Source organism: Giraffa tippelskirchi, chromosome 5 (genome assembly GCF_054371585.1).
Source record: "Giraffa tippelskirchi isolate mGirTip1 chromosome 5, T2T-mGirTip1v1.2.pri, whole genome shotgun sequence".
Lineage (NCBI taxonomy): Eukaryota > Metazoa > Chordata > Mammalia > Artiodactyla > Giraffidae > Giraffa > Giraffa tippelskirchi.
The window spans coordinates 89544815-89563955 of record NC_137279.1 but is presented as its reverse complement, the minus strand read 5'-3'; the positions used below and the strand labels follow the sequence as shown (position 1 = coordinate 89563955).

General features: G+C 39.2%; 1 protein-coding gene across 1 annotated transcript; it reads left to right on the top strand.

The window, feature by feature from the left end:
- Positions 1 to 265: 265 nt before the first annotated feature.
- Positions 266 to 3022, top strand: LOC145507065 (olfactory receptor 10J1). Its single transcript, XM_081492854.1, has one exon. The coding sequence runs from the start codon at positions 2102 to 2104 to the stop codon at positions 3020 to 3022; it is 921 nt and encodes a 306-aa protein (XP_081348980.1). The 5' UTR covers positions 266 to 2101.
- Positions 3023 to 19141: the final 16119 nt, after the last annotated feature.

The window sequence follows — 19141 nt, the reverse complement described above, 5'->3', positions numbered from 1 at the left end:
GCCAGTTTGTATTTACCTGCTACCGGCTCAACCTGTCACAGTTCTTTTTGGTTACCTTGCCCTTCCCTGACCTTCACACTGGGGGTAAGGGAGTCAGACACTTACATCCTCACTCCTCAGCCTCCTCGAGCTGAGCTGTCTTGCTGTGCCTCAGCACTAGGCAGTCACAGGCAAGTGTGCTTTAGAAAAAGAACTGACTTGTGTGTTATTGCTCACGGGCCGACTTTAATTTATGGCGCATAACAGTTCTTGTCATAGCTGGGGTAGGTCCTCATTAGGCTGTGTTTGCTCTTCTTGCCCTTGATTTTCTTGGAAGAATTATAGGCTCCATAGAGTGGTGGATACCAACCAGGTTATAGCAGCCATTCATCCACTTCAAGACAGTTAGACTTCAGCCAGAATCAGATGACACTCTAGCCCTGGGTTTCTCAGGAGAAGCCCTATTGGTATTTGGAATAGGACAGTTCTTCCTTGGGTGGGATCATCACATGTACTGCAGGACATTTAGCACCACTAATTGCTAGCAGCATCTGTGACCATTGCATCTGCCTGCAATGTGGGAGACCCGGGTTCGATCCCTGGGTTAGGAAGATCTCCTGGAGAAGGAAATGGCAACCCACTCCAGTACTCTTGCCTGGAGAACCCTACGGATGGAGGAGCCTGGTAGGCTACAGTCCATGGGGTTGCAAAGAGTCGGACACAACTGAGCGACTTCACTTTCACTTTCTGTGACCATCATTAGAACAATCAAAAGCTCTAACACACATTTTTTTATTTCATAGTAGAGGTGTCATACCACCCCATGGCTGGACCACTGCCTAGTTTATGCCTTGAGGCCTCTCAGAAGATAACTGTCTTTAGCCATGCATTTTAGAGTCAAATGAATTTTCCTATTGGGAAATATTTCCTGTTTCAACTTTACTCTCTTTTAGCATTCTTAATGTAAGTGATTAACAGCTGGTCTTCAATTTCTCTTAAATAATTTTTTATGAACTAGAAGGAGGTCTCCATGTCTACTAAGCTTCCTCACTGATATGATTTACTTTATGCAAAAAGTCTTTTCTGAATATGCATAAGGAAATCAGAATATAATTTAAATAGCCTACAGGAGCTTACTGTCCAAAAGGGACCTAAATGTGAAATATTACATGAATTGGACTGAGCCCCATCTTTCAACAAAATGATGTACGTTTAGTGTAACTCTGTTCTTTATATTCAGAGCCTGCTTTTACTTTAGATGAAGGACACATGAATTTGCTGCATCTTCCCTGGTACGATTGTTCACCTCTGCAGAGTAGGTGTATTCCTACTCACAAAGTTGTATTGGCTGTAAATTTGTCTTCTAGTTTAGGGAAAATGAAGATGTACCATGGTTTACAATATACATGAGTCAGTGCGGTGAAGCGTCAGCCAACTTCCATCATTCAGACAACAGTGTGGATGGTGGCTGGTTAGGAGTCACCTTTTCCTTCTTGAAAACAAGATGAACATTTCTGAATCTGCTTTGCTTTTATTTCCTAAACGATGTGCAAGGGGATGATTCACAGTCTTGAAATAAAAGAACTTTCCAGTCATTCCCTAAACAAGTTGTTTTCAAGCATCAAATTCATGCATAATCTTGAGTCAGTGAGATATGCAGATGTAAAAGGTATAAAGCCACAGAGAGCACAGAGGAGGGATGACAATAATCCAAACAAACATGAAAATTTCAGAGGACAATATGCATTAATGGAGGAGAAGACATGCATTAGTCTTGAGGACAATTTATTTAAGAGGAGGAAGATAGAAAGAGCATTCCAGATAACAAGGATGAAGAGTATGGTGAAGTGGGAATGTAGATGGTTATACAGTGCAGGGGAAAAAACTTAGATGATTCTAGCATGCATAGGAAATTGTATTGTAATAGATGGCCACAGAACAAAAATATTTTAAATGAAGATAAGTAAACCTAAAGATTAACTGTATTCCACTGCCACTGGAAAATATATCCCCAGGTTTATAAAGGAGAACAAAGTTCAATCAGTTTCAGAAATGGATTAAACTGCTTTACTGAGATTATGTAACTTTTGTTCTTCTACATTTCCAATCTAGTGGCCACTCAATGAAGAGAGAGAATACCACTCTCACCACTGAGTTTGTTTTACAAGGTTTCTCCAGCTTCCATGAGCACCAGCTAACTCTTTTTGTGATGTTTCTTGTACCGTACATCTTAACCCTAGCAGGTAATATAATTATTGTGATCATTATCCAAATCGATCATCATCTCCACACTCCTATGTACTTCTTCCTCAGCATGCTGTCCACTTCAGAGACTATATATACACTAGTTATTCTTCCAAGAATGCTGTCCAGCCTTGTGGGTATGAGCCAGTCCATATCATTGGCAGGTTGTGCCACACAGATGTTCTTTTTTGTAACCTTTGGGATCACTAACTGCTTCCTGCTCACAGTGATGGGATACGACCGCTATGTGGCCATCTGCAGCCCCCTGAGATACACAGTCATCATGAACAAGAGGGTGTGCATCCAGCTGGTGTGGGGGGCCTGCAGCTTCGGGTTGATTGTGGCCATGACACAGGTGACATCTGTATTCAGGTTACCTTTCTGTGCCACAAAGGTGGCCCACTTCTTCTGTGACATCCGACCTGTGATGAAGCTCTCTTGCATTGACACAACTGTCAATGAGATCCTGACTTTGATAATCAGTGTTTTCGTGCTCGTTGTGCCTATGGGTCTGGTCTTCATCTCTTATGTTCTCATCATTTCCACCATCCTCAAGATCACCTCTACCGACGGCCGGAAGAAGGCCTTTGCCACATGCGCCTCCCACCTCACTGTGGTCATTGTCCACTATGGCTGTGCCTCCATTGCCTACCTCAAGCCCAAGTCAGAGAACACCAAGAATCAGGATCAGCTGATCTCAGTGACCTACACTGTCATCACCCCACTACTGAACCCTGTGGTGTACACCCTGAGGAACAAAGAGGTCAAGGATGCTCTGCTCCGAGCCATTGGCAGGTAACTTTTCTGACAGTTTGGGGATGGGTTTTCTGAGGCTCTTAGCATTCTAAGCAGGACTGTGAGGAGCTGAGCCCCATGTCCTTGGCTCCCAGAGACCTGCCCCTTGTGGAGGAGGAAAAGAGAGGAACAGAAACAGCATCCAACTAGGAGTCTGGAAGCTTTAAATAAAGTCTCTGGATGAAGCACTGGCCCTGTTTTGATGCATAATTAAACAAACAAGGATGGGATATGCCTGAAGAAGAGGTGAAGAGTAGTGTGGGCCAAGGATTTTTCACTGACCTCTTGGTTTCCTTGTGGCTCTCTGCTTAGTGAAGAGGGTCCTTTAGAAAAAAAACAGAATCAAGGACATACATTCTTCCCTATTATCCCTTCCTTCCTTCTTAAGAGCATGAGAATGTCTCAACCTGGAGTCTCTGTTGGAGTCTGTTTACACATGACGTACTAAGTCATAAATCACTGTATGGACAGGAAAAGTAGCCTCAGGATGAGATAGCCCAGGGGAAAACAGATTTCCTCTCCCAGCTGCTTTAATTTATCCCAGTTTCTAGCAAAACTGTTTCTTAAAGATGGTGACCACTGACAGTTTAATTAGAGATCCTAGCGATTCCAAATCTTGTCAGCCATGTTAACAGTCATTTGAGGACACATCCCAAGATCCTCCCAGGTCAGTTCAGCTGCCATTAATTCAGAAAGCAAGTAATGGGCAGTGCGGATGAACCTGTGGGCTGGGTCTGGGGAAACAAAAATGAAAAGAAACCTTATTGCCTGGCTTCAAAAAACTCAAACTCTAGTGGCAAAGACAAACATTTAAAGATACAGATTTGGAACTTCCCTAGTTTAACCACTTCCAATGGTTAAGATTGGAGAAGGAAATGGCACCCCACTCCAGTACTCTTGCCTGGAAAATCCCATGGACAGAGGAGCCTGGTAGGCTATATAGTCCATGGGGTCGCTAAGAGTCGGATACGACTGAGCGACTTCGCTTTAACTTTTCCCTTTCATGCACTGGAGAAGGAAACGGCAACCCATTCCAGTATTCTTGCCTGGAGAATCCTAGGGAAGGCAGAGCCTGGTGGGCTGTCGTCTATAGGGTCGCACAGAGTCGGACATGACTGAAGCGACTTAGCAGCAGCAGAATGGTTAAGACTTCACCTTCCAAAGCAGGGGGTGCGGGTTTAACCCCTGGTCAGGAAGCTAAGATCCCACATGCTGGGCAGCCAAAAAACCAAAACATAAAACAGAAGTAATATTGCAACAGATTCAATGAAGACTTTAAAAACGGTCCACATCAAAAGGAAATTTTAAAAAAATATGTAGTTTCAGTTCTACATGTCAAGTGGTATATTGACAACTGAAGGGAAATAGGAGAGAGAGAAAGAAAAAGAAACTTCATTGGAGATGTCAGAAATCTTCAGAGAGGAGATGATCTGTAATCTGGACTGGTTTTAAAACACTCACAAGAAGAGATTGTCTGATGGGCAAGTTTTTATAGGAAAAGAATTTCAAAGAGAAGCAATAATACATTCACATGTATGAAAGTAAGAGGAATGTTCAGGAAATGAAAAGTGACTGTGTGCTGACACCAGGGTACAAGAAAAGAAATGGAGAGAGATAAGACCAGAAGGGTAAGATGGAGTCAGATTGTGGAGGACTTGTGGAAGGAATTCTAGCTTTAACTTTTAAACAGTGAGAATCACCTAAGACTCAGGAAAACTAGGATTCAGTTTATGAGACATCTATGTGAATTTCTGACATCCTTGTTGTCCTTACTTAGCTTCACCAAAACATCTGAGAAGTTGTATGAATCTATAGACTCTAAGCCAAGAAAATAATGGGGCAAAAGGAAACAAGGCTATAATATTTGGAGGTCACACATAGAAATAATTATGCCCTTGTGATGAAGTTGAATTAGACAGTCATAGAGAGCAGAGGAGCAGAGGCTGACCAAGGAACTTCATGTAGATTTGGGGCTTGTGATTCAAATGAGTACCCGGTGAAGAGAACAAGGGACTAGCTGTCAAGTCAGTGTCTAGGCTAGACCTCAGACATGGAGGCATGATGGCCCCTGAACACAACTTCCACTAGGATTAAAGGGTAGACTCAGAAGAGCCTTCAAAAGAAGGTACAGAGACCCAAACAGCACATGTGTCCGCTCTACAGACCATAACAGAAATACCAGGCCCACTCTCAGGATCAATAGAGGCAATGACAACAATAAAACTATACCTAAAGTTCTCTAAGAATATAAAATGGCTAAAAGAAATTAAGAGAAATTGTTAGCTGGAAAATAAAAAAAAAACTGAATAATTAAAAACAAAGTATTGCAGGCAAAAGGTTTGACAGTCATTCAATAAACATTCATGGAATCTTTACTATATGCCAGATGCTGGGCTAGACATGGAAAATATCAAAATAAACTGCACTATTCCTTGAACAAAGGAGCTCCCAGTCTTGCAGGGGAGATAGGCTTACACAGAACTCACCATAATTCAATGTGATAGAGAAATGGGCAAAGCATGTTTAATATTTAATGACAAAGACATAAACCTTGGGATACTTTTTTGTGATCTATATAAAGCTAATCTCATCAAACCAAGAAAGAGTCTTGCATGCTGAGCTTCAGTGAAATAAATGTTTGTTACCTGGGCAATAAGGCTGTCTTGATCTATGTATGGGACCATCTCCTAGGGCTAAGGGCTATGCAGCTGCTGACGGGCATCATTCAGAATACCTTATCACTGTGGACTTCTAGAATATTTATTACCCAGGTTTTCCAGAAACCTTGTTTGAACAGAATATTTTCACAGTCACACACTATAGAATCAGATGTTTTCAACAGCCTTTGCCACAGCCCACTCAGGACCCAGCCACAGAACTTCTTCTGACCTGCTAAACAGTTCCAGCCTCTCACTGAATATTTGGCTGGATTAAACAACCCAAAGAGAACCCTTCCTGTTCCTTGGGATTATTTTCGTTACTACTCATGCCTAGGATCATTTTATGGCAAGTAACTCTTCCATAATGCGGCCCTTAACACAAAATGCTTTTCCCGAAATTATCTCACGAGGTCTTCAGAACAGTCCTTGGAGGAAGGCAGGGATAAGGCTCCCAACTGTACAGATAATATGGCTAAGACATAAAAAGGGTGAAGGCAGAATTGAATTTGCACCACCTGGCTGGCATTTTCTGTTTACGTAGTGTATATGGTAAAGAAAATGCCTGTAATTCAGGAGACACAGGATTGATCCCTGGGTCAGGAATATTCCATGGAGAAGGAAATGGCAGCCCACTCCAGTATTCTTGCCTGGGTAATCCCATAGACAGAGGAGCCTGGCGGGTTATAGCCCATGGGGTCGCAATGGGGACATGATTGAGCAACTAACACTCACACAGAGTATATCACCATTCAAGGGCAACTCACAGTATGGATAGTGATGGACAAGAGAAATCAAGCTAAGCAAAGTTCAAATCCCCCAGGGCCTTAGACTTCCCAAATAAAGCAAAACCTCCTCCCTAAACCTTTTTCAAAAGAGAAGAATCCTCTGTGAAATAGCCACCTGGGATCCTCATTCTAGCCAATACAGATCCTCAAAGGAAGAGCATTTCCAGCAGCAGTTCAAGCTGTGCAGTCTTATTCATATAGAATCTTTAAAGATTTTAGGGAACATGAGTATCTACTTTCTCCCATATTAAATCAAATCCAAGAAGAGCATTTACAGCTTCACAAGCAAACCTGGCCATTACTTAAAGGTGTTAGATCCAGTGCTAAGTGCTGGGAGTACAGTGGTAAATTATGCTAAATGCATTATACGTAGTATATAAAATACATAGTGCAACATATAATATACAAAAGCATTATATAAAATATAATACATATATTTGACAGAATGATAAATGCTAAATGAAAACTTTAAACAGGTAATGAGAGCACAAAAGTAAGAAACTTTTAGTTCTAGTAAATGTTTTTTAATCAGAAATAAGGGAAGACAAATTCAGGTTCTTGGCCAGTCAGTTCACTTCTCCTTAATCACATATCACTCCCTATCACTGGTAGGCTACATATTTAATAGAGAGATTTGTAAGTCACTACTGTGGTCCATGGTGCTCTCATTTGTTAGAGAACCTCCAACAGCTCAAGCTGTAAGGCTGGTAAGAAACTCAGTTCTAACTCAAATAAAAATAAATATTCTTTACGTCTTTACTTTCCCAACCCTACTGAGCAAATCCTTAGATTTGCTTAGACAAATCTACTTCCCATAAGAGGAGAGTTCTCTTTTTGTAAATGCTGGGACAACATGGTGGACTTTGGTTTGGAACCCAGTTGTACCAGTCACGCACTGCCAGCTGCACCATGAGGAACAGGAAGAGTGGAAGTCAGTAGACTGAATTCAAGCCCTGGGTCTCTCAATTATTAACTCTGTATTCCTGGTTGAGTCACAAATGTTCTCTCAATTCCACAAGGTCCTGTGAGTGAATCTTTAACCAGCATCTCAGCTCATGGAAGTGAGGGGAGATGCAAGGCCTTTAGGATGAAAGTAAAATACGAGATGAGATGGAGGGGATATAGAGAATATTGAAATAGATTTCTGACTCATTTCTCATTTTTTAATTGAAGTATAGTTGACACGCAATATTGGTTTCAGGTGTACAGTATAGTGGTTCAACATTTGTATACATTATGAAATAATCTCTCCAATAAAGTTTAGTAATGATCTGTTACTATATAAATTTGTATTACCTACGCTGTACATAACACCCCCATGACTCATTCATTGTGTAAATGGAAGTTTATACCTCTTAATCCACTTCACCTATTTGGTCCGTTCCCACAATCCCAGCCCCTTTGGCAACCACCAAAGTTTTTATTTTTTTCCATAAGTCTGTTTCTGTTTGTTTTTTTAGACTACATATATAAATGAAATCATAAACGAATTGTCTTTTAAAAAAATCTTTACTTATTTATTTTCAGCTGTTCTGGTTCTTTGTTGATGTGTGGGCTTTTTCCTAGTTGTGGTCAGCTGGGGCTACTCTTCATTGCAGTGTGCAGGCTTCTTATTGCAGTGGCTTCTCTTGTTGCAGTGCATGGCTCTAGGGCACATGAGCTTCAGTAGTTGTGGCATGTGGGTTCATTAGTTGTGGCTCCTGTGTTCTAGAGCACAGGCTCAATAGTTGTGGCACACCAGCTTAATTGCTCCACAGCATGGGGGATCTTCCCAGATCGAGGACTGAACCCCTGTCTCCTGCATTAGCACATGAATTCTTTACCCAGGAGCCACCAGGGAAGCCCATATTTTTCTTTCTTGGCTTGACTTATTTCACTTAACATAATAACCTCTATGTCCATTTACATTGTTGCAAATGGCAAGATTTCATTCTTTTTTGTGAATGACTAATACTTCAGTGTGTGTGTGTGTGTGTGTGTGTGTGTGTGTGTGTGTGCGCATCACCTCTTCTCATGTACTCATCTATCAGTGGGTACTTAGGTTGCTTTCATATCTTGGTTATTGTAAAATTATGGTGCAATGAAAATAGGGGTGCATATATCTCCTCAAATTAGTCTTCTTATTTTCTTTTTATAGATACCCAGGAGTAGAATTGTTGTATTATATAATAAATGTGCTTTTAATTTTTTTGAGGAACCTCCATACCATTTTCCATAGTATATGCCTCAATTTACATATCCACCAAGTATACAAGGGCTTCTTTCTCTCAGCTTCACCAACATTTCCTATTTGCTATCTTTTTTTTTAAATAGCCATTCTGACAGGTTCAAGGTGATATCTCATTGTAGTTTTGATTTGCATTTCCTGATAGCTAGTGTTATGGAGCATCTATTCATGTGGTCTGTTGGCTGTCCTATGTGTCCTCTTTGGAAAAATGTCTATTCAGGACCTCTACTCATTTTTTAATCGGACTGCTTTTTTTTTTGTATTGACTTGAATGAGTTCTTTGTACATTTTAGATATTAACCCCTTAACAGATATATCATTTTATATATCAAATATCTTTTCCCATTCAGTCTTTATGTTTTGTTGATGGCTTCCATCACTGCACAAAAGCTTTTTAGTTTGATATTTATTTATTTATTTTTAACTTTGTTGTCCTTGCCTAAGGAGACAGATCCAAAAAATGCATTACTTAGACCAATGTAAAAGGGTTTACTGCCTATGTTTTCTTCTAGGAGTTTTATAATTTCTGATCTAATGTTTAAATCTGTTATCCATTTTGAGTTTACATTTGTATACAGTATAAGAAAGTGATCTAATTTAATTTTGGCAGCGTGTAGCTGCCAAGTTTTCCCAACATCATTATTGAAGAGAATTTTTTCTCACTTTCTATTTTTGCCTCATTTGCCATAGATCAGTTGACCATATGGGTTCTTAGATGGCATAGTGATAAAGAATCTGCCTGTCAATGGAGGAGATATGGGTTTGATCCCTGGGTCAGGAAAATCCCTTGGGGTAGGAAATGGCAACTCACTCTAGTATTCTTGCCTGGAGAATTCCATAGGCAGATGAGCCTGGCAGGCTACAGTCTATGGGGTTGCAAAGAGTCAGACATAACTGAGTGACTGAGAGCAACTGATCTTATAAACACTGGTTTCTTTCTAGGCTTTCTAGTCTGTTCCATTAGCCTATGTGTCTATTTTTGTGCCGGTACCACACTATTTTGGTTCTATAGCTTTATAGTGTAGTTTGAAATTGGAAAGCATGATATCTCCAGCTTTGTTCTTTTTCAAGATTTTTTTTGACTATTTGCTATCTTTTGTGTTTCCATACAAATTTTAGAAGTATTTGTTATACTTCTGTGAAAAATTCTATTGGTATTTTGATAGGGATTCCATTGAATCTAGAGACTGCTTTGGGTAAAATAGCAATTTGGACAAAATTATTCTTCTACTCCATAAGCTATATGTTTCCACTTATTTGTATCATCTTCAATTTCTTTCATCAATATCCTATAATTTTCAGAATACAGGTATTTGACCTCCTTGGTTAAATTTACTCCTATTTTATTCTTTTTGATGAATTTTAAATTGGTTTTCTTAATTCTGCTTCCTGATAGTTCTGTATTAGTGGATAGAAGCACAACAGATTTCTGTATATTCTTATACTGCTAATTTAGTGGATTTATTAATTAGTTCAAATAGTGTTTTGGTGCAATCTTTAGGGCTTTCTATATATAAGATCGTGTCATCTACAGTGACAGTTTTACTTTTTCTTTTCCAATTCAGGTTCCTTTTATTTCTTTTTCTTTTCTGATTGTTATGGCTGGGACTTCCAATACTGTATCAAATAAAAGTGGTGAGAGAGGGCATCTTTGTTTTGTTTCTGATGTTTGAGGAATTGCTTTCAGCTTTTCACCATAGAGTGTGATGTTGGCTGTGGATTTGTCATATATGGCTTTTTTTATGTTAAGGTATTATGTTAAAGTATGTTCTCTCTATACCTACTTTGTTTGGAGTTTTTATCATAAACAAATGTTCTATTTTTTCAAATACTTTTTCTTCATCTCCTTTGTTTTGTTAACGTGGCATATCACATTGGTTGATTTATGGATGCTAAGCCATACTTAAATTCCTGGAATGAGTCCCACTTGAACACGGTGTATGATGCTTTTAATGTGTGTTGAGAATTTTTACATCTAAGTTTGTCTGGGATATTGGCCTGTAATTTTCCTTTTTGTGATGCCTCTGTCTAGTTTTGGAAGTAGGGTAATGCTGGTTTAATAAAATGAGTTTGACAGTATTACTTCCTCTTCAATTTTCTAGAATAATTTGAAAAAGATAGGTATTAACTCTTCTTAAGATGTTTGGTAGGATTCACTTGTGAGGTCATCAGAACCTGGACTTTTGTTTTTGGAGAAATTTTGATTAATGATTTAATTTCAGTACTCTTCATTACTAATTTCATTAATCTATTAAGATTTTCTATTTCTTCATGATTCAGTCTTGATAAACTATGTACTTCGAGACGACTGAGCGACTTCACTTTCACTTTTCACTTTCATGCACTGGAGAAGGAAATGGCAACCCACTCCAGTGTTCTTGCCTGGAGAATCCCAGGGACGGTGGAGCCTGGTGGGCTGCCGTCTATGGGGTCGCACAGAGTCGGACGTGACTGAAGCGACTGAGCAGCAGCAGCAGGTGTTTATCTATTTTTTCTAGGTTGTCTAATTTGTTTACATCTTAGTGTTCATAATATTCTAATGGTGCTTTGTGTTTCTGTCATGTCAGCTGTAATTTCTCCTCTTTCATTCTGATTTTATTTATTTGGACTCTCTTTTCTTCTTGATGAGTCTGGCTAAAGGTTTGTTGATTTTATTTATCTTTTCAACAAAGCAACTCTTACTTTCATTGACTTTTTTCGATTGTCTTTTTAGTCCCTATCATATTTATTTCTACTCTGTTCTTTATTATTTCCTTCCTTTTATTAACTTTGGACTTTACTTTTTCTTTGTCTTGTTCCTTTATGTGTAATATTAGATTATTATATATTTGACGTCTTTCTCATCTCTTAATGTAGGCCTGTATCATTTTAAACTTCCCTATTAGAAGTTTGCTGAGTTTGCTGTATCCCATGGATTTTGGAAAGTTATGCTTCCATTTTCATTTGTCTCAGATATCTTTTATTTGTATTGATAAGGAAGGGAAGAGAAATTACTGTGAAATATATTCAGATCCTTCTCCATAACAAAGACCTACATGTCAAGGAAAACAACTGTGCTATATAGCCTCATCATAGGTTGAGGAAGGAAATAATCTCCAGCCTTCTTTTATCAATGAAGTTTTTTGAGTGAGGAACATAGTTAATAGAGGTCAGGACTTCAAGGAAATAGATAGGGAATTCCATAAGGAAGTAAAGACCTGGAGAAAATATCTACACTACTGGAGAAACACAAATGAAGGTCATGACCCTGAGACATTGGCCCACTTAAAGACTGAAATTTGATAGGAAGGTACTAGAATAACCTTCTCCCCCACACCTTACCACCACACAAACAGGGGGCGACGATAATAATAGTGAACTACAACTGAGGGCTGCAAGACACAAACTCTATAAAGAGAGAGAGATTAAAAAAAGGACACTAGAGGAATTTGAAGCCTCTAGTCCGATTAACATAAATCCTCACTTTAAAACATTAAAGTCCTATTTATATCACTTCCTATTACTCAGTACAACATGACTAGCTTTTAACAAAAAATTACCAAGTCAAGCTGAAAGAAAAGAAAAACAGTCTGAAAAGATGAACCAAGCATCAGAACAAGGTTCAAATATATCAGAGATGTTGAAATTATCAGAAAATTTAAATAACTATGGGAATTTTAAATATATATTAAGCATTCTAAAGAAAAAATGGACTTTCCTGTGGCTCAGATGCTAAAGAATCCACCTGCAGCTGGGGAAACCTGGGTTAGATTCCTGGGTTGGGAAGATTCCCTGGATAAGGGAATGACAACCTACTTCAGTATTCTTTCCTGGAGAATTCCATGAACAGAGGAGCCTGATGGGCTACAATTTGTGGGATCACAAAGAGTTGGACATGACAGTGACTAACACTTTCCCTTTCACTTTCTAAAGGAAAAAAGTAGACCGTATGCAAAAACAGATAATGTGAATAGAAAGTCTAAGAAAGAATAAAAATAAATTCTATAAATCAAAAGCAAAGTAATAGAAATGAAGAATATCTTCCATGTGGTTATGATTAGACTGCACAATACCAAGAAAGGAATTATTGAGCTTGGAAACTTGTCAATAGAAACTTCCCAAACTGAAATGTAAACAGAAAACATATGTGTAACTGAAATAACAAGAGGAGAAGGAAGAAAGGATATAACAGATGATATTCATGAAGTAATGTTGCCTGAGAACTTTCCAAAATTGATGTGTGCTGTGCTTAGTCACTTAGGTTGTCTGACTCTTTGCGACCTCATGGACTGTAGCCCACCAGGCTCCTTTGTCCACAGGGATTCTCCAGGCAGGAATACTGAAGTGGGTTGCCATGCCCTCCTCCTAATAGGTGTCAAATCACAAATCCAGGAATCTCAAAGAACACCAAGCAGGATAAATGCCATCCCTTCCACCAAATAAAAACAAACAAACAAAAAACACTTAGGGATATCATATTCCAACTGCAGTAAACCAAGGATAAAGAAAAAAAATCTTGAAAGAAGTCAGAAGAAAAAACAAACATCTTACCTACAGAAGAACAAGGAGAAGCATTAATACAGATTTCTTGTCAGAAATCATACAAGCAAGAAGAAAGTAGTGTGAAATATTCAAAGTTCAAAGAAAAAATTTCATCCACTTAAATATCAAAATAGAGCAGAATTATTCTTCAAAACTGAAAGAGAAATAAACACTTTTCCAGACAAAAAAACCCTGAGAATTCATTGCCATCAGATCTGTCTATTAAGAAATGTTAGAAGAAGTTCTTCATGAAGAAGGAAACTGATATAGGTCAGAATAAAGGATCAACAAAGGAAGAGCAGGGAGTATAAATAAAAGTACATAAAATGTAATATTTTATTTTCTTATTCTTAGTTGATCTAAAAGATAGCTACTTATTTAGAGCAAAAACAGTAACAATTAGTGGAAGGAATGACAGGAATATCACAAGTGACAGAAGGGAGGAACTGGAAATACTCTAAGGCAGGGGTCCCCAGCCCCTGCACCATGGACTGGTGTTGGTCCATGGCCAGTTAGGACCTGGGCTGCACAACAGGAGGTGAGAGGTAGGCAAGCTAGAGAGCAAAGCTTCATCTGTATTTACAGCCACCCCCTGTTGCTTGTATTACCGCCTGAGGTCCACCTGTCAGATCAGGGGCATTATATTCTCATTGGAATTGAAACCCGACAGTGAACTCTCCACGGGTTATGCACTGCTTATAAGAATCTAATGCCTGATGATCTGAGATGGGGCTAAGGTAGTAATGCTAGCACTGGGGAGTTGCTACAAATCCAGATTACCATTAGCAGAGAAGTTTGCACAGAGACCATAATAAATCGATTGTTTGCAAACTGCTTACCAAAACCCTATCAGTGAGTGGCAACTAAAGAAAGCTAGTGGAGGTGATGAAATTACAGTTGAGCTATTTCAAATCCTAAAAGATGATGGTGTGAAAGTGCTGCACTCAATATGCCAGCAATTTTGGAAAACTCAGCAGTGGCCACAGGACTGGAAAAGGTCAGTTTTCATTCCAATCCCAAAGAAAGGAAATGCCAAAGAATGTTCAAACTTCTGCATGATTGCACTCATCTCACATACTTGCAAAGTAATGCTCAAAATTCTCTAAGCCAGGCTTCAACAGTTTGTGAACCATGAACTTCCAGATATTCAAGCTGGATTTAGAAAAGGCAGAGGAACCAGAGATCAAATTGCCAACATCGGCTGGATCATCAAAAAAGCACGAAAGTTCCAGAAAAACATCTATTTCTGCTTTACTGACTACACCAAAGCCTTTGACTGTATGGATCACAAGAATCTGTGGAAAATTCTTACCACACCACCTGACCTCCAGAGAAATCTGTGTGCAGGTCAAGAAGCAACAGTTAGAACTGGACATAGAACAACAGACTGGTTTCAAATAGGGAAAGGAGTACATCAAGGCTGTATATTGTCACTCTGCTTATTTAACTTATATGCAGAGTACATCAGGCAAAATGCCAGGCTGAGTGAAGCACAAGCTGGAATCAAGATTGCCAGAAGAAATATCAATAACTTCAGATATCCAGATGACACCACCCTTATGGCAGAAAGTGAAGAAGAACCAAAGAGCCTCTTGATGACAGTGAAAGAGGAGAGTGAAAAAGTTGGCTTAAAACTCAACATTCAGGAAACTAAGATCATGGCATCTGGTCCCATCACTTCATGACAAATTTATGGGAAAACAGTGGAAACAGTGAGAGACTTTATTTAGGGGGGCTCCAAAATCACTGCAGATGGTGACTGCAACCATGAAATTGAAAGACGGTTGCTCCTTGGAAGAAAAGTTATGACCAACCTAGACAGCATGTTAAAAAGCAGAGACATTACTTTGCCAACAAAGGTCCATCTAGTCAAATCTATGGTTTCGCAGTAGTCATGTATGAATGTGAGAGGTGGACTATAAAGAAAGCTGAGCACTGAAGAATTGATTCTTTTGAACTGTGGTGTTGGAAAAGACTCTTGAGAATCCCTTGGACTGCAAGGAGATCCAACCAGTCCATCCTAAAGGAAATCAGTCCTGAATATTCACTGGAAGGACTGATGCTGAAGCTGAAACTCCAATACTTTGGCCACCGGATGCGAAGAACTGACTCATTTGAAAAGACCCTAATGCTGAGAAAGATTGAAGGTGGGAGGAGAAGGGGATGACAGAGGATGAGATGATTGGATGGCATCACCGACTCGATAGACATGAGTTTGAGTAAGCTCTGGGGGTTGGTGATGGACAGTCCATGGGGTTGCAAAGAGTTGGACACGACTGAGCAACTGAACTGAACTGAACTAGTGACAGGCTTTAAGTCAGAATCTGATGCTTATCTTAGTCTGCACATGGCCCTCCCATGATTTTATTCACCACTACTGTCCGTGCCTCTTTCCCACACTGTGCACTTGGTCTCAGCCACAGTTTTGGTAAGTCTATGAGCTAACCATAGCCAAAATGAATCAGAAAACAAACATCACTGGAAATCTTCTTCGAAAAGGGGGAAAGACCCAATGATGAGACAGAAGAAGACCCTGGACTAAGCAATTATTGAAGACCGCAATTTCATCAAATGTGCCTGCACTGAGAACATCATTCTTAGTGGCTAATTGCATTGCTAAAGCAAGAGCCCTTTACTATTGGTGAAGAGTTGATCCTGCCTGCCATTAAGGACGTTTATTGAGAACTTTTAGGAGAGGCTGCAGTTCAAAAGATGGCACATGTTCCTCTTTCAGCTAGCACCATAACTAGATAAATTGATGAAAGAGAAGAGGATATTGAGAGACACAATTGTCAGAGAGGATTAATGAGTCATCGTGGTACACAATCCAGGTAGACAACAAGGCAACGATGATTGTTTTTGTGCAAGATATTTTTGAGAAGGATGTGCATGAGGATATGTTATGTGCACTTTTGTTGCTAACCAACATTGCAACTATAGAACTATTCAAGTCTTTGAATGATTACGTATCAGGAAAATTGAAATTGGTCATTTTGCGTTGGTATATGCATGGACAGAGCAGCTATCATGACTGGATTGCTTTCTGGTTTCGCTACTTGGGTCAAACAGGTCACTTCTGAATGTGAGTTTATGCACTGTGTCATCCACAGAGAAATGCTGGCTAGCCAAAAAATGACACATGAACTTAACAATGTTTGGCAGGATGTGATTAAAATGATCAATCACATTAAAGTACGTGCCTTTAACTCACATCTGTTCACACAACTCTATGAAGAGATGGCCGCAGAGCACGCGTCCCCTCTCTTATACACAGAAGTGAGGTGTCTTTCTAAAGGTAGATCACTGGCCAGAGTTTTTGAGTATGAGAGTCACTCAAGAGACTTCTTTTAGACAAGCAGGCACCACTGGCAGCACATTTCATAGTATGGGTTGCAAAACTTGCTTACTTGTATGACATATCGAGCCTGCTCATCAAACTCAATCTGTCACTTCAGGGGAAAACAACAACTGTGTTCAAGTCAGCAGATTAAGTGTCTGCACTCAAAGCCAAACTGGAGTCATGGGGGTGATGAGTGAACACTGGGATTTCTGACATGTTTCAAACATTAGCAGAGATTTTGAAAGAGACTAAATTAGCGCATTCTTTCTCCCAGTTGGTGCATTATCACCCATCTCAGCTTTCAAAGAGCTTGAACATTACTTCCCAACCACAAAACACTTCAGAACTGGGAAAGGATGGATCCATGACCCATTTGTTAATAAGCCAGGTAACTCGACTTTGCCCATGCTAGTAGAGGATCATCTGCTTGAAATCACAAATGACACTGGCCTTAAGAGTATGTTGCAACAACTTCAAAGCTCCATACATTCTGGCTTAAAGTCAAGGCAGCATATCATGGGATTGTCACAAAAGCAATGAAAAAGTCTGCTTCCATTTCCAACATCCTATCTTTGTGGAGCAGAGTTTTCTGCAGGGCAGCAACCATAGCAAGATTATGGAGTAGACTGGACATAAGCAACACACTTGAGGTGTCACCATGTCTCCCATCACCCCCAAGAAGGAACCATCTGGTTGCAAGAAAACAAGCTCAGGGTTCCCACTGATTCTGCATTATGGTGAGTTGTATAATTATTTCATTATATGACACAATGTAATACTAATAAAAACAAAATGCACAATAAATGTAATGCATTTGAATCATCCCCAAACCATCCCCACCCCCTGGTCTGTGGAAAAAATTTCTTCCACAAAACCTAGTGCCAAAAAGCTAGAGAGCACTGTTTTAATGTTTGAAATACATTAAATAAAAGATAGATCAGAGTAGACTTTTAAAAATCAGACAAATTTATGGGTTATTTACAAGGAAACCATTCATATAGCTTTAAGAGATGAAAAAAGATATGACAGGCTAATACTAATCAAAAGAAATTGAGTTTGGTAACTCTTAATTTCAGACAGAATAGACAAAGTAGAATTCAGAACTAGGAAAATTGTCTAGAATAAAGGGTATTACATAATAATAAAGGGATATATTCTATGAGAAGATATAGTAATCTTAAATATGTATGCACTTAAGGGCATCAAAATACGTGAGGAAAAATTCATAGCAGAAAAGAGATAGAGACAAATTTATTATTATAGTTGAACACTTTACCTTTCTGTCAATAATCAACAGACTAAACAGGCAAAATAATAGTGTAAAGGCTACATGGAACAAATAGTGTAAAGGATACATGGTCCAATTTGGGAAAGGAGGATTTCAAGGCTGTATACTGTCACCCTGATTATTTAACTCATATGCAGAGTATATCATGCGAAATGCCAGACTGAATGGAGCACAAGCTGGAATCAAGATTGCCAGGAGAAACAATAACAACCTCAGGTATGCAGATGATACCACTTTAATGGCAGAAAGTGAAGAGGAAGTAAAGAGTCTCTTGATGAGGGTGAAAGAGGAGAGTGAAAATCTGACATAAAACTCAACGTTCAAAAAAACTAAGATCATGGTATCCAGTCCCATAACTTCATGGCACATAGATGGGAATAAAGTGGAAACAGTAACAGACTATTTATTTGGTCTCCAAAATCACTGTGGATGGTGACCAGAGCCATGAAATTAAAAGACATTTACTCCTTGAAAGGAAAGCTATGAAAAACCTAGACAGTGTATTAAAAAGCAGAAACACTATGTTGCCAATAAAGGTCCATATAATCAAAGTTAAGGTTTTTCCAGTAGTCATGTACAGATGTGAGAGTTGGACCATGAAGAAGGCTGAGCATAGAAGAATTGATGCTTTTGAACTGTGGTGCTGGAGAAGATTCTTGAGAGTCCCTTGGACAGCAAGGAGATCAATCCTAAAGGAAATCAACACTGAATATTCAGGACTGATGCTGAAGCTGAAACTCCAATACTTTGACCACCTGATGCAAAGAGCTGACTCACTGGAAAAGATCCTGATGTTGGGAAAGATTGTGGGCAGGAGATGGGGGCCACAGAGGATGAGACAGTTGGATGGCATCACTGGCTCAAAGGACATGAGTTTGAGCAAACTCCAGGAGATAGTGAAGGACCAGGGAAGCTTGGTGTGCTGCAGTCCATGGGGTCGCAAACAGTCAGACAGGACTTAGCTACTGAACAACAACAAAGGATACAGAGGAACTGAACAGAACTATCAATTTTATCTTAATAGTTGACATTTATAGAATTGACACTTATAGAATCCTCAATCTGAGAACACTGAAATACAAAATCTTTTTAAGTTTGCATGTAACATTCACCAAGACAGACCACATCCTGGGCCATAAAACACAATGTAACAAGTTTGAAAAGACAGAAATCACACTAAGTATATTCTCAGACCACAACCGGATTAAACCAAAAATCAATGACAGAAGATAGATAGAAAATTCTAAAATAACCCCAAATTTAAAAATTCTAAATAGCTCAAGTCAGAAAAGTTTAAATTGT